The 24,723-nt window shown below is 44.1% G+C and overlaps 1 protein-coding gene across 2 annotated transcripts in view; it reads right to left on the bottom strand.

Moving 5' to 3' along the window:
• Nucleotides 1-20,954, bottom strand: part of KIT (KIT proto-oncogene, receptor tyrosine kinase) — an 81,172-nt gene extending 60,218 nt beyond the window's left edge. The window contains exon 1 of one of the 2 annotated variants that reach the window (XM_081208778.1): nucleotides 20,746-20,954. In XM_081208778.1, the coding sequence (XP_081064904.1) occupies nucleotides 20,746-20,809 (64 nt within the window). In that variant the 5' untranslated portion in view covers nucleotides 20,810-20,954. The remainder of the gene's footprint in view (nucleotides 1-20,745) is intronic. The other variant, XM_081208779.1, reaches the window with a different exon arrangement.
• Between the last annotated feature and the right edge of the window lie 3,769 nt (nucleotides 20,955-24,723).

Genomic DNA, 24,723 nt, shown 5'->3' on the forward strand with positions numbered 1-24,723 from the left:
TTGCTGCCTATCTGAAACTGCAAAACAACACAGAACAAAAACAGTCATACATGTTTGGTAGGTTGCAACTGGCTTAGCTGGTTACAAGTTGTGAAAGTCTGATCGATAAGGTCCTTGAACACACAGTAAAATGTTTGCTTTGGCTCATATGCCTGATTCCCTTCAAATATCTGAATGGTTTTCCGTTGTAAATAATTTTAAACGTTTTTTGGAAAAAAGAAACAAACGGTTTCAATCTTGTCTTTTAAAATAAAATTCCATATTCAGAATGTTTATATTTCCGGTTATTTGTGGATGTGAAGAATAACCTGTCTGTAAACAGTTCTCTCTTACATAATCAACGAAGGAGTGGGATGAACACCAATCCACATGCCAGTTGCACAATATGTAGGCGCCATTTTGGTTTCGATTGCTCTAAAATGTCACTGAAATAGCAGAGATCAGAATCCAGCCTTTGTCTGCGAAGTGCAACTGAGGAAAACGTAATGGATTCAAACGCTGTTTGAGCCAACTATTGAGGACATCTTCTTTGCGGGGATTTTCTCCTGTCACGTAGTCAAAGGCTACACTCTTTTAGTCTGGGAAACTGACAAGTCATTATTTTGGGAAATGAACAAGGCAGTTCATGGCTCACTCCCAATCTCACCACAACATCTGCAATCTCACCACACTCAGTAGTTTAAACAATAAATACATTGTGGGGCTTGTTTTCTAGGCATAAACTAAAGTAAACCTGGAACATGACTGTCTCTATAGTGATGACGTAGCCAGCTGGAGCACTGATGGCAATTAAACTTCTTGACCAGGCAGTAAATGTAAAAAGAATTTTCTAAGCCCGCACTTTTTATGGAAGCCCCCAAATTGCCTTCCTTATCTTCTGTTTGAAAGCACCCACATTAATGCTGTGATCTCAGCTAGGGCTAAGAGGAACTCCTTGGAGCCTGCCTCTCAAGAACTTTGTTGGAAATGTCAGTCAACCTGGAGCCTAAGGTGAACAGTACAACCTGCAGTAGCATTGCTGGGTTTATGTTTTCATGCCCAAAAATTTGTTTGTTTGTTTGTTTATACATACATACATACCCCGCCCATCTGGCTGGGTTTTCCCAGCCCCTCTGAGCAGCTTCCTAGAGAATATTATAAACACATTAAAAATGCCTTCAGATGCCTTCTAAAAGTCAGATAGTTGTTGATTTTCTTGACATCTGACGGGAGGGTGTTCCATAGCGCAGGCGCCACCACTGAGAAGGCCCTCTGCCTGGTTCCCTGTAACCTCACTTCTCGCAGTGAGGGAACTGCCAGAAGGCCCTCGGAGCTGGACTTCCGTGTCTGGGATGAATGATTGGGGTGGAGACGCTCCTTCAAGTATACTGGACCAAGGCTGTTTAGGATCTAGACAACAAAGCTGAAGGATAAGGCTAGCCACGGTGGTTATGCTCTGCCTCTACAGCCTGCTTCTGAATGTCAGGAAATCACAAAAGGGGAGAGTGCTCGTGTTCAACTCTTGCCTGATGGCTTCCCACAAACATCTGGGTAGCCACTGTGAAAACAGAATGCTGGACTAATGGCAGGCTCTTATGTCCCACATCAATGCCCCACTGCACATACCTGGAGGTGTCTTAATGCAGCAGATAAGGGTTTGTATGTGTAGTGGAGATCTAGCAATACTCTGGAGTGTCCCCAAGCCAGGTAGACCCTCACCTTGCACACAGTTTATGGCGATGACCTTTCTGAGCTTCCCAGTTCCACTGTGGAAAGCGCTCTATTCCAACCAGAACCCACAAAATGACAATTAAAACCAACCTGAAGGTCAAGCAATACCACCACTTTTGGCAACAATTATCTGAACCAAAGCAAAAAAATAAGTTTTGAATGGGTTCATCCACTGTGAGGACATCATGCTTTAGTGGTTCCCAAATTCCCCACAGAAGTTGCCTCTAAGAAAAGCCACTAATCATTTGATCACAATCCCTTGATGTGGAAGAGGTTTGTTGCTGTTTAGTCGTTTAGTCGTGTCCGACTCTTCGTGACCCCATGAACCAGAGCACGCCAAGCACTCCTGTCTTCCACTGCCTCTTGCAGTTTGGTCAGACTCATGCTGGTAGCTTCAAGAACACTGTCCAACCATCTCATCCTCTGTCATCCCCTTCTCCTTGTGCCCTCCATCTTTCCCAACATCAGGGTCTTTTCCAGGGAATCTTCTCTTCTCATGAGGTGGCCAAAGTATTGGAGCCTCAGCTTCACGATCTGTCCTTCCAGTGAGCACTCAGGGCTGATTTCCTTAAGAATGGAGAGGTTTGATCTTCTTGCAGTCCATGGGACTCTCAAGAGTCTCCTCCAGCACCATAATTCAAAAGCATCAATTCTTCGGCGATCAGCCTTCTTTATGGTCCAGCTCTCACTTCCATACATCACTACTGGGAAAACCATAGCTTTAACTATACGGACCTTTGTCAGCAAGGTGATGTCTCTGCTTTTTAAGATGCTGTCTAGGTTTGTCATTGCTTTTCTCCCAAGAAGCAGGCATCTTTTAATTTCGTGACTGCTCTCACCATCTGCAGTGATCATGGAGCCCAAGAATGTAAAATCTCTAACTGCCTCCATTTCTTCCCCTTCTATTTGCCAGGAGGTGATGGGCCCAGTGGCCATGATCTTCGGTTTTTTGATGTTGAGCTTCAAACCATATTTTGCACTCTCCTCTTTCACCCTCATTAAAAGGTTCTTTAACTCCTCCTCACTCTCTGCCATCAAAGTTGTGTCATCTGCATATCTGAGGTTGTTGATATTTCTTCCGGCAATCTGAATTTTGGCTTGGGATTCATCCAGCCCAGCCTTTCGCATGATGAATTCTGCATATAAGTTAAATAAGCAGGGAGACAATACACAGCCTTGTCGTACTCCTTTCCCAATTTTGAACCAATCAGTTGTTCCATATCCAGTTCTAACTGTACTTTTCTTAAAAATCCCTCTGCTTGTTTTGTTAACTACACACCACCTGTGTAGCCTGACAAGCCACCGTCTAAACTGCTGTGATTAAATGCATGGATTCTGAATCACCATTTGGAAATGCCTGCCTTCTTTAATTATCCTTTAGTTTAAAAAAAAATCAAATCCCAGTGTCTGGCATCAACTCCATATGAATATCATGGATCTCCTTATTTCTCACGAACACGCCTTTTATAATTTCTACTTATTGCGTAAAACATTTTTAAATGTTGGCTCATAACGATGCTTGACGTAGGTGGCTGGTAGGTAGGTGAGATTTTGAAGATGGGGGGAGAGGCAGAAACGGGCAAAGCAACTATGATACTAATGCTACCTTTGGACAGGAAATCACTTTTGACAAACACTGACATACTGTGGTACCTCGGGTTACATACGCTTCAGGTTACATACGCTTCAGGTTACATACGCTTCAGGTTACAGACTCCGCTAACCCAGAAATATTACCTCGGGTTAAGAACTTTGCTTCAAGATGAGAACAGAAATTGTGTTCTGGTGGCGCGGTGGCAGCTGGAGGCCCTATTAGCTAAAGTGGTGCTTCAGGTTAAGAACTGTTTCAGGTTAAGAACAGACCTCCGGAACGAATTAAGTACTTAACCCGAGGTACCACTATACCACTCTCTTATTGTTTACCCAGCCAATGAAGAGGCATTATCAAGAGTTCAAGAACACATTCTCCAGGAACAATAATTGTTAGGGCTTGTGAGTTGGGGTGCATGAAAAGAGTAGGAGTGGTCTGAGGCCTGTGGGAGCCACATTTGTGGGCCGCCCCCTGTGCCTGACTCTCCCCATCCCTGTGGAAGAGGGTCCGTTCAAATTCTACTAGATTTGACTTTTACCCAGAACCATGGAAAAGTGAATTATGTGTGTCAAAGATTCTCTCTGCTAGGATGGGAAGGAAGCAACCAAAAGGTGTGTGTGCTTGCAGGAATTCTTTCAACATTCCAATTGTGCCCATGTGTTCTAGGAAATTTCCCAATTCCAGCTTCCTTATCCCAAACAAATTCCTCTGAAGTCATCTTTCCACGGTACAGGAAATCAAAGCAACATGATTCAGCTTCTGCTGTCGTTCATACGAATTTTTTATTTCCTTTTTTTAAAAAAAAAGAGAGGGGAAAAACACTCTAGCCTTCATTAGATATCGGAACCGATGAGTTTTGGTTCCTCTTTATTCCCAGCCAGTCTTTGTTTGTAATAGCTCACTTGATGCCATGAGGGACATCCGTTCTCGGTAAGTCGAATGCTGCCAAGCGAAGTCTACTACTCACAGGAAAGAAAAGGCACAACACATCCAAATACCTTTGTTATCTCTCCTTTCAAAGAGCGTTAACTCATTTGTCAGGCTTCCAAAATCAAACATCCCACTGGTGCTGCCAACCACAAAATGAAGCAGATTTGGAGCTGTTAGACTCTAGAAAGCTAAAGTCTTCAGCGACAGTCACAGGGAGCTTGCCATTCTCCGATCAAGTCAGATTTTTTTTTTTTAAAAAAAATATATTATTCACAGTTCCAGTCTCCCAAACTCAGCTGCAGGTGTGACTATGAGATTTGCCTAATGGGATTTTCCCAGTGTCGGGTAGCTCTAAGAATTGTTCAGATAGAGGAAAACAGGAAAAAAGACGTAAACACTTGTCCAACCACCACTCTGCAGGTCCCGGATGCTTAGTAGTAACACTGATTAATTAACTAAAATGCAGAGCTTGAAATGTGCAACTGATTATGTTACCAACGGAACATAATCAGTACTGTTCATAATCACTTTACGTTATTAAAATCATTTTAGTAAAACTACCATGAATGATAGATCGACATGTTCTTTGTACCTGCATGTGAAGAAAAAGGAAGTTTGAATCTTTTTCTTTTCTATTTTTGTATAATTGGTTCGTTTACAAAGATTCACCATAAGCCGGGAGTATTATTTCAGGTCTACTGTACAACCTGCCTTTGTGAACCCCCCCCCCCAAATGTAAGCCATAATCATCCCCAAGACTGGCATTCCTATCTTAAACACATCTACTCTGAAGTAGTCCCACTGATTGCAATCAGGGTGCCAAAGATGATGTTTACATATGTCCTTTTCCTGCATTGTTAACCTGTACAATTCCGTCCTACATTATTTTTATACACATAATGTGACTGACTTGCATGAGTATTCTTTGCACACCATGAAAAACTAATGTGTGTGTGTGGGGGGGGTCATTCTCATATACGTAGTCAGTTGACTCATGTGTTTTCAGGGTACACTTACACAGATTGGACGGTGTACTTCAAAGTGCCATTGTTAGCCTCCTTCCTATCTTTGCAGGGAGACCACAACAATAGTGCTGTCAGCAAAATGAGCAGAGTTGCCAGAATAATAATGTATTAAAATACAGTACAGTGGTACTTCTGGTTAAGTACTTAATTCGTTCCAGAGGTCCGTTCTTAACCTGAAACTGTTCTTAACCTGAAGCACCACTTTAGCTAATGGGGCCTCCTGCTGCTGCCACACCGCCGGAGCCAGATTTCTGTTCTTATCCTGAAGCAAAGTTCTTAACCTGAAGAACTATTTCTGGTTTAGCGGAGTGTGTAACCTGAAGTGTATGTAACCTGAAGCGTATGTAACCCGAGGTACCACCGTAGCCTGTTAAACATTAAAAGCTTCCCTAAAGAGGGCTGCCTCTTCTCTTTGACATCTGGTGGGAGGGCGTTCCAAAGGGCAGGTGCCACTATTGAGAAGGCCATCTGCCTGGTTCCCTGTAACTTGGCTTCTCGTAGTGAGGGAACCGCCAGAAGGCCCTTGGAGCTGGACCTCAGTGTCCGGGCATAATGATGGGGGTGGAGACGCTACTTCAGGTATAATGGACCGAGGCCATTTAGGGCTTTAAAGGTCAGCACCTCCACTTTGAATTGTTCTCGGAAATGTACTACATTGTTTTTACACAGAAGTTACAATATTGGCTCATATTTATTATTATTAGTCATTAGTTATACTTTTATACTGCCTATCCATCTGCATTCTCTAGGAGCAGTCCATAGAATGTTAAAACCAATGAAACAATCATAAAACCCCCAACCACAGCTGCTGTCTGAGTGCTGGAAGAGAAATCTGCTCCCTGCTGCAAGGCTCGTTTCCACCTGGCCTAGGGGGCAAGGCCCACAGTCACCCTGAACAGCTAAAAGGCTTCTGGGAAGCCACTGGGACATTGCTGGAACAACTCTTGGGTTGGGGCAACTGACTAAAATGTTTTAAACGGTTCTAATTTTGGTTCCTCTCTTTCATTTTTGTCGGGTTGGTGTTGGTTAAATGTTTAGTTGGGGTTGGCGGTGACTTTAATTTGGGACTAACTGTAAATTGTTTGTTATTATTGTTATTGGTTTTTACTGAGTTATTGCTTGTGTAGGATATTTTTTTAAAAATGTTTGATGTTTTGTTTTGTTGTGTTGTGTATGTTGGAAGCCAGCCAGATGGGCAGGATAGAAATTAAATTTATTATTATTATTATTAACCATACAACACATTTGTAACAGTATAAAACAACAGCTAACAGTTTTGAACATGCACAAAACAAGAGGCGTAATTTTACTGTAAGATGCAAAAGGATGAGGGATATAATTAAAAGGCCAATTCTATACATACCTTGTGGGACATCTTTGGGAGATGAAAAGACTAGGGAGTAAGCCCTACACAAATACTGAGTGGAGTCCCTAAGATGGTTGGATGGTGCCTGGTATGCCTTCTTTTGGCAACTCCTGCAGCCCAGCTAGTGCCAAATATGTTGCTTTCCTTTCCTTTGGACCACATCAGCAAGGCAGAGGTAGGGGGATGAGGTCTTGTCATCTAGGCAGCCCAGGACCTCCATACACAATGGCCAGGCTTGCGCCCTGGTACTAATGCATCAAAAACAACTCTGGAGGCAACAGTTATGAGTTACCAGTCTCTGCAGGTGCTGTCATTCTCCAGCGGTTTGACTTCACCCCTGGAGGTGAAGACAGGGACGGGTGCCAACAACTATACATGCCTATTCAAAAGCCAGTCCCAGTCAGTTCTCGTTGATTTCAGCAGATTGCAGTCTGATGTGTAGCATCTTGGATACTGGCAGTCTTGTAACTTGAATGACAAGATGGGAGTGGTGATGCAATCCTCAAAGTGCCTTTTCTACTACACCCCTCCAGGTGTTATAGGACTCCCACCTGCCAACAGCCTCAGCTATCACAGCCAATAGACAGGAATGATGGAATTTGTAGCCCACCTGCATCTAGAGGTCCACCCTCGCATCCCAACTATCCAGCAGGGGAGAGGGGAAGAGATGTAGCCCACTGACAAAGTGCATACTTTTCACACCACATTTCCAAGTACAATCCCTATCCCGGGTAACTCCAGGTGTGACTTCTGCCAACCGTTAATAGACTATTCTTACCAACCTGAACCTGGTGCCCTACTTGATTTACCTCACTTGCAGATATTGTAAACGTCAAAATATTGTACATGCAGGAATTAGCATGTGGATAGCTGATGGTTAAGAATAATAAAACAACAAAAAGCTATTATAAGGTTAACTGTAAGGAACGAAATGTTAATTAGAAATAAGTAGGGAAATAATGCAGCAACAAGAACCGACACATCAAGAACAGAGTGTCAGAAACCAATTTTTGGAAATTTTGTATTAAATTTGTTTTAATGTTGCCGATTTGGTAAAAATGTGGAAAAAAATCAATAAAAACGATTTAAAACAACAACAACCACCTACCCTACAGCTGTTGTCATTATTAGTTTCATTTGTGGATCTAGTTCCATGTTCTGGACTGCAACTTGCATCAGAACCCAAGCAGCCTAGGATGATGGGAATTATAGTCCAAAACAACTTGGGAGGGCACCAGGTTGGGGAAGAGTGGTTTAAATAATATGGACCTATATGGACCAACGTTTGGACTGTCAAAGGTAGATTCCTATAAACAACCTTAACCAGGTGAAGGATGAAGAAATGGAAGGTGAGAAGAGAAAGGGTTCAACAAATTCACCACAGGCCATGGTGGCAGGCATTGCCAGTTACTTGAAGGAAGTGAGTGGCAAGTAAACAGTTTGATGTGGCTTGACCCCAACACATTAAAGGGCAATACAAGCCAAAACAATGGGACTTTTGTTTAGATACTTCAAACAGGAGAACTCCAGTTGTTTAGATAGTTCAGTTTTCAGAATAGGAAGGCCAGGATAATAGAGGATGAGAATGAATCTGAAGTTTACACTTGGGTTTTTGTCCAGTAGGAATAACAGGGGAACAGAATAAATGTAGGATGTCCCTCTCTTGGATGGGAAAAAAAGAAATATAGGTGGAGGGGAAAGTTGGAAACAAACTGAGATTTCACTAAACTGAGTACTACACAGAGTAAAAAAAAAATCAATCGCTTTCAGGATATTAGAGCTAATTTCCTCTTGTCCTTTTAGAATAGCTGAGAGAGACTTGAGGAAATGAGTCAAAATCCTGGAAGATGTTTGTACTACACTAAAAAGACAAACAACATCTGTAAAACGGCGCTCAAATGTAAAGGGAAACACTGCGTGAGATGGCACTTTTTTGGAGGAGTGAAAATGACAGGAGGACAAGAAAAGAACCTGCCTAAAGAGGTTTCACCTTGACTTATTAATGCCTCTGCTTATAAAATGCACCTCATAAATTAATGACACAATCCTATACAGTGGTACCTCAGGTTACATATGCTTCAGGTTACATATGCTTCAGGTTACAGACTCTGCTGACCCAGAAATAGTGCTTCAGGTTAAAAACTTTGCTTCAGGATGAGAACAGAAATCATGCTCCGGTGGCACGGCGGCAGCAGGAGGCCCCATTAGCTAAAGTGGTGCTTCAGGTTAAGAACAGTTTCAGGTTAAGAACGGACCTCCGGAACGAATTAAGTTAATGCTGACTTCAGTGGAACTTAGGTGGGCATGATATTGGAGCTAACAGGACAGTCCTAGACATGTCTACTCAGAAGTAAATCCCACTGGATTTAATGGAGCTTATGCCTAGCTAGCTGCATATAGTATTACAGCCTCAGCTTTATGTCTCATGTGTAAATCCTGACGACCTTTCAGCCCTTCTTTCCTCCAACTCTGTCTATTTCCTCAGATTATTTCTGTCCCATCAAATCCCAGGTTTATTTCTAAATATTTTGAACAGCTTCAGATTCAAAGTACACCATTAAGACCCTCTAAACACAGCTATTTTATGTGTATATAATTTTATTTTTCCAATTAATTGACAAGGCCAGAGGTTTTCAACCTTTTTGAGTCCACAGCTTTCTTGACCAACTCCATTCTTTCTGCGGCACCCCTGTGGGGCTCAGGAGCCCAGTTATGTCACCCCTTGCCTGCATATCTGGCAGCCTCTTGCCCTTTTTCAAACACCTTCCCTTGTGTTGTGTCCCCTCAGACTCCTCTCCTCTTTACTTGGGAGCTACCACCGCCACCTCTGGCCTCTGAGCTGCCCCATCCCTGCCCCAAAGAGAGGTGCCTCCTCACACAGGCCCACACAGGCCTGCGAAGCACCCCTAACCAGTCCCAGAGGACCTGGGGAGCTGGTAGCCAGGTCTGCTGCAACAAACAGCTGTGCAAGCCTTTGGGAGTCAGAGATGCAAAAGGGCATCCGAGGAGGGAGGGAAGACAAGAGGGACAGAGGCCAGTGTTGCCTGTGGCACCCCTGACTATCATTCAAGGCACCCCAGGGTGCCACGGCACGCTGGTTGAAAACCCCTGGGTAAGGCTATATCATTTACAATGGTCACATCCAAAAGATAGGTCGCTGCCCCCAAAGCCTACGGAAAGTAATACAGAAAGGAATCGAGTACAAACAGGGGGAGAGTATATATTCAATTCAGTTATACATACTAAAAACTTGGTTTCAGTGGGGGGAATAAGAGGGGATATGCAGATGGCTTCCTTCCCTAGCATGAAGGCTTAAGATGAGGATAACAGTACAGTGGTACCTCGGGTTAAGTACTAAATTCATTCCAGAGGTCCGTTCTTAACCTGAAACTGTTCTTAACCTGAGGTACCAATTTAGTTAATGGGGCCTCCTGCTGCCGCCGCACCATTTCTGTTCTCATCCTGAAGCAAAGTTCTTAACCTGAGGTACTATTTCTGGGTTAGCAGAGTCTGTAACCTGAAGCGTATGTGACCCGAGATACCACTGTACAATCCTATGCAGATCTACTAAGAAAGCCACACTCAGTTCAGAAGGACTTACTCCCAAGCACCTGTGTTGAGGGTTGCAGCCTACGACAATTCAATGGAGGTCACTTCTGAGCAGATGAGCATAAGACTGGTATATTTTATATATCCATAGTTGCTAAAGGTCTCACAAAGTAGTAAAACAGTGGTGGCCAACCTTTTTAGGCAAGTATGTGACACGTTGCGTCTAAAGTATGCAATGCAGTCAATCTAGCATATACAACGATTCATATAGTTCCCCCAGCTACATTGCCTCTGACTCCACCTAGTGTTGACCTCCCTGCCTTCCAGCCTCAATGGCATGGAGGAGACCCACCTAAATGGTTTCTCTCGCGCACGCAAGTTTCAGATCCTGTGAGAATCCTCCTACCGCACAACAGGACAAGGAGAACCTTCAAAAACCTGCACATGCAGGTTAGGCTATATGAAAATCCGCCTGGAAGAAACGTAAGACACTCACACCAGGTGGAACAGGCACATGTGGGTACGTGATTTTATTGTGGACGAAGGCAGGCAGCCACAAACCAAGCCACCAGCTCATCGAAAAAACTGCTGGCCCTCTTGTAAGAAGGTTGCCCAGTAGCACACCTCCCCATGGCTCTCATTTGCAATGTATTTTGGAGCACTCAAGGCACAACAGAAGTCTTTCCCACTTTATCTTACCTTCTACAATCTCTGCCTCTCCCCCAGGGCGCTTAGGGCTGGCAGTAGTGAACCCAGTCAAAAAATTAGGGGAGAACTAGTAAGCCAAGTCAATATTTGTGGACAAAAACGATGAGTGGAGGAGGAAGGCGCTGACAGTACTGGAAAAATCCCAGACAGGTGGCTGTCTGGATGCCAAGAAATATGATGCTGGTACCTACAAACTTGAAATACTTACTTCGCTTTTTTCCTGACATATCAAAACTCTTGACATTGGTTTCTAGATATTTTGAAATATTTTTCCACTATTGGACAGGTAAGGGAGGAAGGGCACAATAATGCAAATATCTCCACCCCACCCAAACACCTGCCATGCTGCCAGTTCCAAATATTGCAATATTTCTGTTTACACTGTGCTATTCAACAAAGGACTGTAATTCAGAACACCTTCCATGATCATACAGTGAGAAGAGTTGGTAAGAGAGAATAAAGGTGTCTTATGTTGCACTGTTATTTTGTCATTCTTTGCTCTGTGTGGATTATTTCATCCTCTGAACCAGTGTTTTCTTTCCCCCCATAATGTTTCGTGAACTACCAGAAAACAGACTGCCTCAGGAAGGGGGCAGGCGCTCCTTCCTTGGAAGTAGAAGCTGGACGGTTATCCGTCAGGGATGTTGTAACTGCAAGATTCCTGCCCTGAGCAGGAAGTTGGGCTGGATGACTTCCAAAAACTCTTGCAACTGTAAAATTCTATAATTCTAGGTCATCAAATCTGGGAGATCCTCAAAGCTCAGCATGGCATCGGGTAGGGAAAAAATAAATTGCAGTGTAGACACTGGGTGGTATATTTTTTAAAAACCAGTTCCAATATTGCAAGGACTTTTGGCTACACCATGGAACTTCTACTTCTCTTCTCCCTGTGTATCCCCACCTTCCAGTAAATCTGTTTTGGAGACGATCCCACGCCCCGGAAAAACCTTCTGGAGCAGATTTAGGGAGGGAAGTTTACAATAAACGACAACAAAATACCATACCCAACTAAAAAAATAAATAGTAAGAGGTAAAAGTAGTAAGAGGTAAAATACTGTGACGTTAACATATATGAGAGAGTGCTGGAGGGGAAATAGTTAAATAGGTTGCACAGACAGGACCCGGGGGGGGGGTGGAGTCAGTGGGACTATAAAACCAGTTCTGGGAGGAGTTCTGAGAGGAGTTTGTTGGTAGTTGGTGGGGGGTAGTTGGTGGGATTTAGTGGGTTGGCTGGTTGGGAAAGGCAGTTGGTAAAAGAGAGACAGTTAGGGCAGTGGGTTCTTGAGTGTGGGGAGGTAGAAGAGATAGAGAGGAAAATAAGACTAAGAAAGTAGAGAGCAACAACGTTTGGAATGCTGTAAAAGTTTTGTTTGTGATTGAAATAAAATACACTCTTCTTTATTAATTGAGAACTTGACTGAGACTGAAGTGATTTTACCAGGGAGGACCTGGTTGGTGGCAGCGGATTAGTGGTGTACGGGTCAATAGTCCGTGAGACGACTGGGGGCTCCGTACGAACACCACAAAGACAAGCAAAAAAAAAAATTTTTTTTTAATTAAAATCTCTCTGAATTTTTTTTCAGAGTGTCACTTGCCATCTAAAAGTCAACAGGGAGGGTTCCAAGCAAACCTCTCTAGGCAGGGACATTCACAGCTGTGGTGAGAAGGCTTGCAATCCTGTACACATAGTTGAGATGATGGAGGTGCTTGGAAGAGAGGCTCCTTGTACAATCCTTGTACAGTGCATGTGGGCAGGGTTCGAAATTAGCAGAGTGCCAGGCTCATTTCGCACCTAAGGATTCTCCATTTGCCAGCACCTCCAAAAATCTGGGTGCCATTTTTTGGGTGCCTGGCTGACACTCAAGGATTATTGAAATGTATGTTCTTTGAAGCCTTGAAGTACAGTGGTACCTCTGGATATGAACAGGATCTGTTCCGGAGCCCTGTTCGCATCCTGAAGCAAACGCAACCCGCGTCTGCGCATCTGTGGGTCGCCACTTCTGCGCATGACGTCATTTTGACCGGCTACGCATGCGGCAAAACCCAGAAGTAACGCGTTCCGTTACTTCCGGGTCGCTGCGGAGCACAATCCGAAAGCACTCAACCTGAAGCAACTTCTGTATATGTTAAGAACAGACAATATATGGAGTTTAACAATAAAGAGTAGAGTGTGTTGAAAACTGAAGTATGGTACCATTATTTTTATTGTAAACACCAAATTAAACATTTATTAACTATTTCTGCCAAAAATGTGGTATTAACAATGTGTCACTTATGTGAATTGTGTATTAATTCATGCTTATCAAAATTATAAATAAAAAGGGTTGCTGTAGCCATTCTGTTTTGGCACCCACAACACAGGTCGCAGAAGCCATCTGGCTCCTAGCTTTTCTATCCCAGTTTCTAACACTGCATGTGGGCAAATATACAGGAAAAGGTGATAGGAAGAATTAGGTCATATAAGGCTTTAAAGTGAAAAACTATCCATTTGAATTGGCCCAAGACACGAGATTATGGAGAGAAGAGGCTTCTATATAGCCAAGCTTGAGAAATACTATATTTCTATAATATAATATAATATAATATAATATAATATAATATAATATAATATAATAATATGATATGATACGATACGATACGATACGATACGATACAATACAATACAATACAATACAATACAATACAATACAATATATAAATATTTCTAGAATATGCTTGTGTATTACTGGACAACTTTCCAAGATGCAGCATGCATCTGATGAAGTGGGTCATAGCCTATGAAAGCTTATGCTGTAATAAAATCAGCCTTTAAGGTGCTACAGAAGTCTCTAGTTGTGAATCCTCATTTGCAATTCTCAACCATGTCTCATGAAGCAGGTCGGATGAAATCAAAACAGTAAGGTGGCAGCTACATTCAAAGGTTCATGGAGGTGGCATGCATGGGTTTTTCTCAACCTCATCAGCACAGCCACCCTGCCAGGATGTTAAACAGAGAGACTGCGACTTGATCAAGGTCAGCCCGTGAAATTCATGACCAACTGGGAATTCAACGAGTCCGAAATGTCCATGGTTTGAGGGAGAAAGGAAGGCCACAGTATGCAACCTTCCAGTTAAGGTGTAAAATGGGGGGGGGGGAACTGTATGGAAAGTTTGGAAGCCCACCCAGCCAAGGCCACAAAGATGCAAAATGTGAAAAATTTGAAGAGTTGAAGGTGTTAATAGCTCAGTTTCATAGGAAGGTTAAAGTTAGGTACTGTGCCAGTTCCCCTCTATTGAAAAGCGTGAAGCAGAACAGTAAACAAAGAAACTAAACCTAATGTAAATGTCTGCGCTATGTTTGCCTAGGTAGAGATCCATTAGGGCAGTGTGTCTCCTTCTGTATCTTCATGCTTCTCCTCCATATTAATAAATTAATCCAATGTGTCACTCAGAGAAAAAACAAACAAACGTTCTCTTCTGTGAGGCTCCAGAGAACACCCAATGCCCGAATATAGTTAAACAAAGAAACAGGAGGCAGAAATAATCACTCCAGCAACCTCTTGTCCTTTGCACACCAACGCTTAAGAAGGTGTGTTGACCTTCCAAAGAAGCTGTAAGGCCAACCCTGTTTTCCCAGCTTTTCCCCGAAGAAAAAAAGACACACTATCGGATCCGACAGAAATCATGAGGCACCCATCACACATGTGGGGGGGGGGGGAACCAAGAAAAGCTCAGTTGCCTTATCTCTGGTGTAGTATTTAATCTTTGCAATAATTAAACCATTGATGTCAATAATGCGAGACCATGTTTTGAGGCAGAATGTTCAGAAATGCATTAAAAATGGATGTGGTTTTCACTATTAATATGGAGGTCAACAGGTGGAAAGAGCAAGCTTACAGCAGGGTTTGTGTTTGTATAGGGGGTGGTCTGCCCGGTTTAGCTCCATTTGCCTGCTTCTGCTTTTTATCCTCCTCCTTCTTGTTGTCACCACCATGACAGAGAGGCAGCTCTGATTCGCCCCTTAGTGGGCTGGCTGGTAGGTCTCAGGGGGCAGAACACGGAAGGAGAATTCCAACTCACTGTTTCTCTGTGTTAATGGGACAGCACTGCTGAGATGACGGATTTAAGTAGATCAGCCTTTAGCTCATTTCACCTTAAAAACCTGCTGTCTAGTGACCCTCTTGCACACAGAGACACACACAGTACTGCCATAGGCCTGGCTCACATTTTGGGAAGATTGTGCAGCAATCTGCAGATGTGAATGGCACAGCGACAGATACACACCCTTCCTCTCCACAGCAGTGAATACCCACACACAGTGCGAAGTGGATATTCCAAATGGAAGGCTATGTGCACAGAAATCCAATTTGTGTGATTTCTCTTTCACACACGAACACACACAGCTACATGTGTTGTATATGGAGACTGCAACCCACTCCTCCAACCAAGAAATATATAGAACTGGTCTGTAAACATGTAAACCGGGCCAAGACTTGCACAATATGTTGCTGCACTATGCAGCCTGCCCATGTGGTTGCGGGGACAGAATGTGCTGTAATAGGTGCAGCAGTTTGCCACCTGTATTCCTGTCAAGGGATAACTGCTACTTGCTCCTGGTAAGCAGAACATAATGATGCAAGTTTAAGGTTACAGCTTCTCAGGGATGTACTGATGCCTTCTTAAGAAGTACCCAGCTGATAACAGTACAGTGGTGCCTCGCAAGACGAGAATAATCCGTTCCGCGAGTCTCTTCGTCTAGCGGTTTTTTCGTCTTGCGAAGCAACCCTATTAGCGGCTTAGTGGATTAGCGCTATTAGCGGTTTAGCGGCTATTAAAGGCTTAGCGGCTAAAAGGCTATTAGTGGCTTAGCGGCTTAGAAAAAGGGGGGAAAGCGAAAAAAATCGGAACACTCGCAAGACGTTTTCGTCTTGCGAAGCAAGCCCATAGGGAAATTCGTCTTGCGAAGCAGCTCAAAAACGGAAAACCCTTTCGTCTAGCGTGTTTTCCGTCTTGCGAGGCATTCGTCTTGCAGGGCACCACTGTAATTCTAAGCAATGTTTCAGGCAAGGAATCAGGACCAATCGCTCCCTGTTCCTGGGTTAAGAATGCCAGCAATTCTTTCTTTCTTTTTGTGAACGTTAACATAACTCCCTGGATCACTCTATCGGATGGATTCCATCAACTTTGCTCACAACAAACCACACCTTCTTCTGCGACATGTCCTTTGCCAGGGCAGAAGAGTAAAGATGTCACTAACATACCTCGCATATTCCTGTAGAAGGCATGTACTGTACAACCTTGGGTATTAGTGTGCAACCTGATCTAATATTAAGACTTTTCTATGTTCGCATGGCACAACTTGAGATCAGCCTGAAACAAAGCATCTATCTCAGCGTCTTCAAGAGGTTGTTTCCCGGTAGTTTTGCTCAATCCAACTATTATAAAAGCCTAAAGTTCACCTAAAGTTCAGTTCTAAAGTTCATCAGTAGCCAAAGTGGTCCCCATCAGATTTTGTGGACCACAAAAGTCACCATTTCTAAGTCATGCATCAGGAGAGCTACCCTTAATGAATACAGTGGTACCTCAGGTTACAGACGCTTCAGGTTACAGACTCCGCTAACCCAGCAATAGTACCTCAGGTTAAGAACTTTGCTTCAGGATGAGAACAGAAATTGTGCTCCGGTGGCGCGGCGGCAGTGGGAGGCCCCATTAGCTAAAGTGGTACTGTACCTCAGGTTAAGAACAGTTTCAGTTTAAGAATGGACCTCTAGAACGAATTAAGTTCTTAACCCGAGGTACCACTGTAGTGCTAAGCCCAACAGAAATAAATGACACATAGATGCTAAAGTGTGTGAATTTAAGCCAATGATTTCAACAGGGCTTAAGTATTGTTTCAACTTCCTCCAATTTGTGTCCCTGGCTTTGTCTTGATTCTAATTACGCAGCTGTTGCTGCCGCACCATCCTCTGAAAGATCAGAATCTGTTCTCCCCATACCACCTGCCAATTGCAATTCAATTATAGCATTTTGCAACAATACAGCAGACACTAAGCAGTTTATCAATGGCTATTAGCCACAATAGCTCAACTCCACAGCCCTCTTACTGCAATCACTAACAAACATAGCTGAATGTGCAGTGTCCAAAGACCTTCAGGATATCAGATAGATAAGCCCATTCCCTCTCCTACTTCTAGATTCCACTACCACCAACCACTAGGTCCAATTCCTAGCTATTTATTTGCTTATTGCCATTGGGCGGTTCACATAATCTGGTACTCACAAGATGTATTGCACAAAAACATGAGCCCTCTTCAGTTGTACTCAGCCCTGTACTCAGGTGCAGAGAACACATGGAGGTTCTTCTGAGAAAATGGCAGCTAGCCCTAGATGCATGATTGGTGCCAGTTTGAATGGGGGGTCCATGCACATGAGGATACGATCTCAGATGGCCTAGAGTTCGCCTCCTTGTGGGGACAGCTCTACAAAGACATCTCCTTAAAGGCATGCCTCCTTTTCGCATTGATGCCAATCAAATGCCAGCTGTGGATATGGCCAATACGTGTACAGATATCTAGGGTGTGGGGCTAACCAGGCAGCCTCTTCACATTGTTAAGCTATCATGGTTAAAAGCCATATTCAATCACAAAGCTCTTGAAAGGCAGCGGCAGCTTTTGCCAATGTAGAATTGCCAACACTTCTGCCGCACAAATTGTGGTGTGTGCTCATTTATTTATTACGATACGCTGTCTCCCACTGTTTCACCAATGGCGCTCAAGGTGGTAAACAACAATAATGTAAATACAATGCTGGGCTTGTGCAGCAATTTGTGTTACTCCTGCTGTGTGCAGTTGCTCTTGGGATCAAGCTATTAAGATTCTGCTTTGTAAACTGCTGTTTGTGCTCACAGTCAATGCTACATCAAATAACCAAGTGCACGTTTATGGGAGTCCACTGGCAAAAGACAGGTGAGTGGTAGCTTGGTAAAGACTGGGCAGGTGTCTTTTGCTGCTAAAAGCTGCAGCTGGTCACCAGGTATGCCTAATAAGAAACAGGTGCAGCTGCAGCTGTTTTCAAATCATGTAAGGATCTGAGGTTACCAAAAGTGCCATGCGAGCTGGTTCTTATACCTCCAAGTTAATGGTTTTAAAACTGCAATGCAAACCATGTTTTACCTAGATGGCTCCATGCAAACTGACAGAACAGAGCAGAGGGATTTGTGACAAGGTCAATGCAGAACTGCAACTGGGACCAAAGGAATAAAATTACATTGCTGGGCTCCTTAATTAGCCATTGGGGAAACCCTGAATTAGGTGTGCTGGGTTAGACCAAGAAACCATCAACGTATCTGTTGCACTGACAAATGTAGACCCAACAAACCCATTTACATTAACCAAGAACAGATATAAACAGCTTTGGTTTCTCCTTCACTAGAAAAGTGCTGGACACAGCCCTCAATCTCGTGCATTATTTCACCGCTGTACGCTTTGCAACGTTCATTTCAACCGCAAAGGCACGCTGTACTGATTAGGAGATAAGTTAGCCTCAAAAACACTCGCTCCCCCATGACAGACACGATACGGAAAAACCCATCAACTTGCTTAAAAAAATAATAATACAGAAGTTTCAAAAGTTGTTCGCATAGGCAGTTTTGCAGGCATTCGGGAGTGAGAACTGTATATGGTTGCTGGAGTCTCCTCTCAGTGGCAAATTCTAATATTGCACCTGCGCAGGATGCAGCTGACTCCTCGTGAAATGGTATTAAAAGGTGGGGTTAAAAAGGTATTTTAAGAGCAACAAAACCAACATGTTGGACGTCTGTAGCTGCAGCCAACATAGAGCAACTTGAGAACATTTAAGCAATTATTCCTGTGCAACCAGCACTGTAAACCACTCTATTATGCCTCTACAATGATATCCAGGGAATACTGTGACTTCTGTATGGTGTTCCTAACCCAGATCCTTACTAATCCTAGACAAGCTTTCTATCTGTAACTACTCTATACGGAAACACCCTCTTCCCCCAAAAGGATTATCTCAGCACTTCTTTTTGTTGTTGTTGACTAACGTCCTGCTCCAAAACACATTTCAATGTTCCGTATTTCCAGTAAATAACACTCCTAAAAGATCACAATAGCAGGTCTGCAAAGTGAATGAAGGGTTGTTTCTTTACATGTGAGATAGGCACTTCACACAGTTTGTATAACAGAATAATACACCATGCATGTGGCAATCCACGGACCTTTGCTCCGTGGATGTCCAGAGCCATTCAGACATCTCAGTTGATTTCACTCACCGATTTCAGCTGCACTGAGTTTCGGGTAGGAATTAGTGGCAAGGTTTAACAACACATTTCTGCTTAGGTTTCACTGCTGTAGGAATACAATTAAGCCTCTTTGAGTGGCTTCTGACATGCACCTACCAGCAACAGGTACGTCCACCGGTAGCAGGCTGAAAAACGCATGTTCACTATATAATATGTCCTTTCTATGTACCAAATGGCTCTCACTGACAGGTGCCAGCAAAGAGTGGGAATCGCCTGACAAAGTCACCTTATGAGGTTGGGGGAAAGGAATGATCCGGCAAACAACGTGGCAGCAGTTGCCACTTTAAGACTCAGTATGCTGGCTCCCCAAAGAAACAGGTCATTTTATATGCCATATGCAGGTTCCGCTCTCAGCACGTGTTGTCTGACACTAAAAAAAACAGCAGTGGCAATAGCAATTGTGTGTGATAGTCAATACACATGACCTGTGGAGACATGGCTTGGGAGTTGGGATGAGCAAGATTCTTCAGCAGTGGCTACACAACCAAGTGGTAGGGGGAATCCACACAAACTATTGCAAGTACCGGCGAGTAGGTCCACTCTACTAACCTAACATGACAAAAATTATTTCTCAATATCAAAAGATTTGTAGAAATTACAACTTGCTTTTTATGCAATAATTAAAAAAACACCCTGCATTTTCAAAGCAACATTTTTCTATAAAGGGTAGTTATGCTCCGAGTAGACCCACTGAAGTCAATGGGACAAACTGGCATGATTCCAAGTCCTATGGGCTTGCTTCTGCTCTAAGGTGCACAGGATGTGACTGCGTTGTCCCCTTGATTTTGCCACATAACTTGATTTTCCCTCTAGGACGGGAGTGCTCCTTGCAGAATACCCGTTTCTCCAGAGAATTTAGGACAGGACTCACTGACGCGATACACTAAGGCGGTCATTTGAATCCTACTAAAACACGTTATTTGGAAAAAGCTCCTTCGCAATCAATGAAACGCTGTGTTTTGTTTTGTTTTGTTACCATCCCCACCCTTCAAAATATCATAACTTTAAAGTTGCGCATTTAAGTATCGCGGCTTGCAAAATAAACCTGCAGCGCCTTTTCTGACGCTTAAAGCTCCTGCGGATCGGAGCGCTGGAGCCTAAGGGAAGGCGCATCCCGTGATTGGCATGACTGCAAATACTGACCTACAACTTAAACCGGGCTCGAGATCCCTTCCCAATGGGAAGCGGGTGAAGCTGACCTCGAGCTCCAACTGCCCTTCCTCTGGGAAAAAAGAAGCCGAGCTGTTTACCCAAACGCGCGAAGCCCTCCAAGCTGGTTGCCAAACAATCCCTTCTGCCCCCCACGCCCCCAATTTCCCCACTCTCCGCCTGACCCTCAGGCGTGTACATATTCTGTGCTCCTCGATCCCCAGATCCCCGGCAAGGATCTCGAGGGAGAGGCGCGAAACCCGAGGACGCGCCTCCCACCCGGGCACCGTTTGTGCCTCTCCGCGCGCGCCCCTCGTTCGGCTGCCGTGCGCAACCGTCCTCAGCGCGCCAGGTGCCGCCGGTGGCTTCCCGGAACGCCGCCGTTAAGAAGGGATCCGACCCGCTCGCTTCCCACCTGTTGATTCGCCCAGAAGAAGAGCCAGCAAAGCGACCGCCCAGAAAGCTGGGGAGCCTTCCATGGTGCCGCAGCCCGGCGTCCGATCCTCCAAGCGCAGAGGCTGACCTTTCGGAAGAAGGGTCCCCTGCGCGCGTAAAGACACACACAGAGAGAGACGCGAGCAAAGCCAGCTCCGCGCGGGGAGCCGGACTCGCACTGCCTCTCGCCTCCTGCGGCCACGCCTCTGTCTCTCTCTCTCTCTCTCCAGCAGCCCACTGGCTCCGACAGACAATATTCCCGCGACAAACTCCAGGGGCTGGCGCGGGGTGGTGAGTGGGGGGACTTGCAATGTTGAGGGCTGAAGGGAGCCTATCAGACCTAGCAAATTATCTCTCCTTTTTTCCTGGAAGCGTTCTAATGTACACAGAGGAATCCTTTCCCTTTTCAGTTGAATAAATAAATAAATAAACCGCTCTCTCCCCTCCAAGTCTCCCAGACACTCCAAGGGAGAGGTGTTAATTAAGAAGGTAGTACTGTAGTTGTTTTATGGAAAGGGGAAGAGGCAGAGCAGAAGTAGCTCTCCAACAATGAAAGCCACCATGACTTCCCTTCAAAACTCTACAAAGAAAACATTTATAACAGTTGCTGTTATGGAGTCACCTGTTCTTTATGAGATATATTGTGCCAAAATATGAACCCTTTTCTATTGTTTAGCACCCAGGTGTGCAGAACACATGAAGTTGTGCAACTCCAGAGGGGGGAAAGTCTTGATCTGCCCCAAGTTAAGCATGTTTATGTTGCATTAATTGCAATGGAAGGGCTGAAATCAGTGGACATCAAAAGGGCTTGAGTTAGGCTAAATCATGTGCATTATGAACCATTGCTATTATAATATTTTTACTGACGAATAGCCAATTCACACATGCACCAAATAGGCATATCAGGGCAAAATGAGGGAATGGATACAGAGTTTGGTATGTGATATGATATGAAGATGTTTGTGTGTATGCATGTGTGACAGTTTCGAAGTGAGGTTTAAATTGTTCCACCTTAGGAAATTAATGTAACGTTGTGAATCCGGCTCATGGCTAACTATTCTCACACCACTGCACCACATTCTAGTTCTGCTTAGATTCAGACCCAATTTATGCCCTTTGGCTTGTGCTTGTTCTTCTATTGCTCCAATCGCTTCCAAAGAAGCAGCAAACAAGAAAAGCAGGGATGGGGAACGTGTGTCCTTCCAGGTGGAGAAGCGGAGGCCTTCCATAGCTTAAGAAAACAGCTCCTTTCAACAAACCGTAGTTACGATTAACCATAATTTGAAAGTTAGGATGTAACACTAAACTGTGATTAAGCTAAAATGGAAGCAGAAACTTACGGTACGCAGGCTGAGACCCTACGTGCCTGCGGACTGTCTTGCCAGAGTAGTGCATGCTCTAGTCATCTCCCGCTTGGACTACTGCAATGCGCTCTACGTGGGGCTACCTTTGAAGGTGACCCGGAAACTGCAATTAATCCAGAATACGGCAGCTAGACTGGTGACTGGGAGTGGCTGCCGGGACCACATAACACCGGACCTGAGAGATCTGCATTGGCTCCCAGTACGTTTCCGAGCACAATTCAAAGTGTTGGTGCTGACCTTTAAAGCCCTAAACGGCCTCGGTCCTATATACCTGAAGGAGTGTCTCCACCCCCATCGTTCAGCCCGGACACTGAGATCCAGCGCTGAGGGCCTTCTGGCTTTATTAGAGCAGGCATTTGTCCAGAGATATCGGTGGCCCTGATAAATAATTCCATGGGGCCTAAAATATGGGGAGGCAGGAATTAACGTACACACCATGGATCTCAGTTTTATGAATTGGTAGGAGTAGATGGGTCTCGAAAGGCTGTATCAACAATGAGAGAGCAAAGATGTATACAAAAGTCCTATCTTCATTCATAGTATAATATTCCAAAGGTAGCACATTGCTTACTGATGGAAGAATTCAAAACAACTTGCCAGAAAAAAATCCATACAAAGATTGAGAGAAAGACATATTGCTGTTCATAACAATGCAGCCACTATCAGGATAAAAGAGAATTTCTCTTCCTCCCTCTTCAAGGCCATCAGATACTTGAAAGAAATTGCCAGTGGTGAGATGTTAGTTTTGTTGCTGTCCCAAACTGCAAATCTTTTTTCAAAGGTTAACAGCCTTATCCCACATAGTCTGGCAGCATCAGATGAAAGATTTGCCGTGTATGTAGAAACTGTCTGTCTCTCCATTTCTTTGCTCGTTTTCATTTTTTGACAGGGACTCTCTTTTGTCTGGTGGATCCATCCTTCTTTGCAAAGTAAAATATTGATATATTTACATCAGATAGAGTACTTCAAAACTCATTTCACATTAGGGTCAATCTCATCATACCTTTTTTTTTTTAAGGGGAGGAGAAGAAGAGGGGGATTAAAAAATTACCAAAAAATAAAATAAAAGTCATGACTAGCCCATATTTTGTGGTTATTTGTCCTAGATTCTGCAGAATGGATATGACTTAATCTCTTCAGAAATAAGGAAATCATTCAAAGTTCCTCCATGAGTCCAGTTGCCTGTGGTACACACATCACGATGACACAAATATCTCCTCACAGATCTATTCATTTTGTAAGATTTTAACAAATGCATTTCACTTAATTCTATTTTGCAAATTCAAGTCAGATGCAAAACAAGAAACAACACGCACAAATCACCATGCAAAGTATGATGATTTGGTGATTTTGGTTCTTTAGAGCAGGCCAGCACCACTTATGACCAACCAAGCAAAAAAATGTAGAGTGGGGGAAATCAACAAACCTCCTTTTCTTGCCTGGTTGGGAATGCAAAGGAAAAGGGTGGGGTTGTCAATCCCTTATAGGTCAATATATGGCTGGTGGCCCACCTGTGAGTTGTAATATGCTTAGTTTAAAGGACTGCAGATTTTTTTTTTATTTTATGGCAGGCACGCATGACCAATCAGATTTCCGGGCCTTACGGAATTCATTGATGTGGAAAGCGCAACTGGAAACAGACACGCTTATATTGCACACCCTCCACGTGCCCCCGTTTTCCAGGAATAGTCCAGGAATTATGGAAGTCTTCTGATTTGATTCCCGGAATGTCCCTATTTCCCCCGCCAGTACCACCACCACCGAGCTTGGGGAAGACGATGAGTCAGTGCTTGTTCTGAGTGGCGGCAGCGGCAGCAGCAGTTGCACTGAAGCATCCTGTTGCCTCTTGGTTGCCTCTCCACCGCTGCCAGCCTCCTCCCTTGGGCAGCTTGTGGGTCTGGGGGACAGTCAGAGCATAGGCCTGCCCTGGGCAAGAGGAAAGGGGGAGAGGACCAGAGGTGGTGTTGTTTTTTAATGCTTTGCGTGCCCACATCTAACCTTGCCCCTTTCTAAAATTTATTTATTGGTGTGTGCTTTTCTTTTTGTAAATCTACCAAAGAATAAAATCGAGATTAAGGGGTGTTTTCAGGACGGTGGAGGGTGTGTGTGTGTGTGTGTGTGTGTGTGTGTGTCCTGTTGGTTTGTGGTAGTGGAAATGCTCTGGGTAGGGGGCCAAAAATGGTGTGTGTGTGTGAAGGAGGGTCAGTTGTGGGATGTGAGAAATGTCCCTATTTTCACCGGAGGAATGTTGGAGGGTATGATATCGGATTGTAAGATCTCTTAAGTTTTTTTCCATTGTGTACAGGGAAAACATCAAAATAAAGTACTATAACCAGAAAGGTGAGTGGTGGGGAGGGCACCAAAACTTGCTTGGGTGTGCAGCTCAGGCCTGTGAGAGCTGGGTGTGAGACTCATTCTTTCTTAGAGTCCCTCCTGAGGGGATTCATCTGCAGAGCTCTAAAATGAGGTACAACTCACAATATGAACCTAAAGGTAAAGGTAAAGGGACCCCTGACCGTTAGGTCCAGTCGTGGACAACTCTGGGGTTGCGGCGCTCATCTCGCTTTATGGGCCAAGGGAGCCGGCGTACAGCT

The sequence above is a fragment of the Podarcis bocagei genome (genome assembly GCF_964188305.1).
Source record: "Podarcis bocagei genome assembly, chromosome: 9".
Classification (NCBI taxonomy): Eukaryota; Metazoa; Chordata; class Lepidosauria; order Squamata; family Lacertidae; genus Podarcis; species Podarcis bocagei.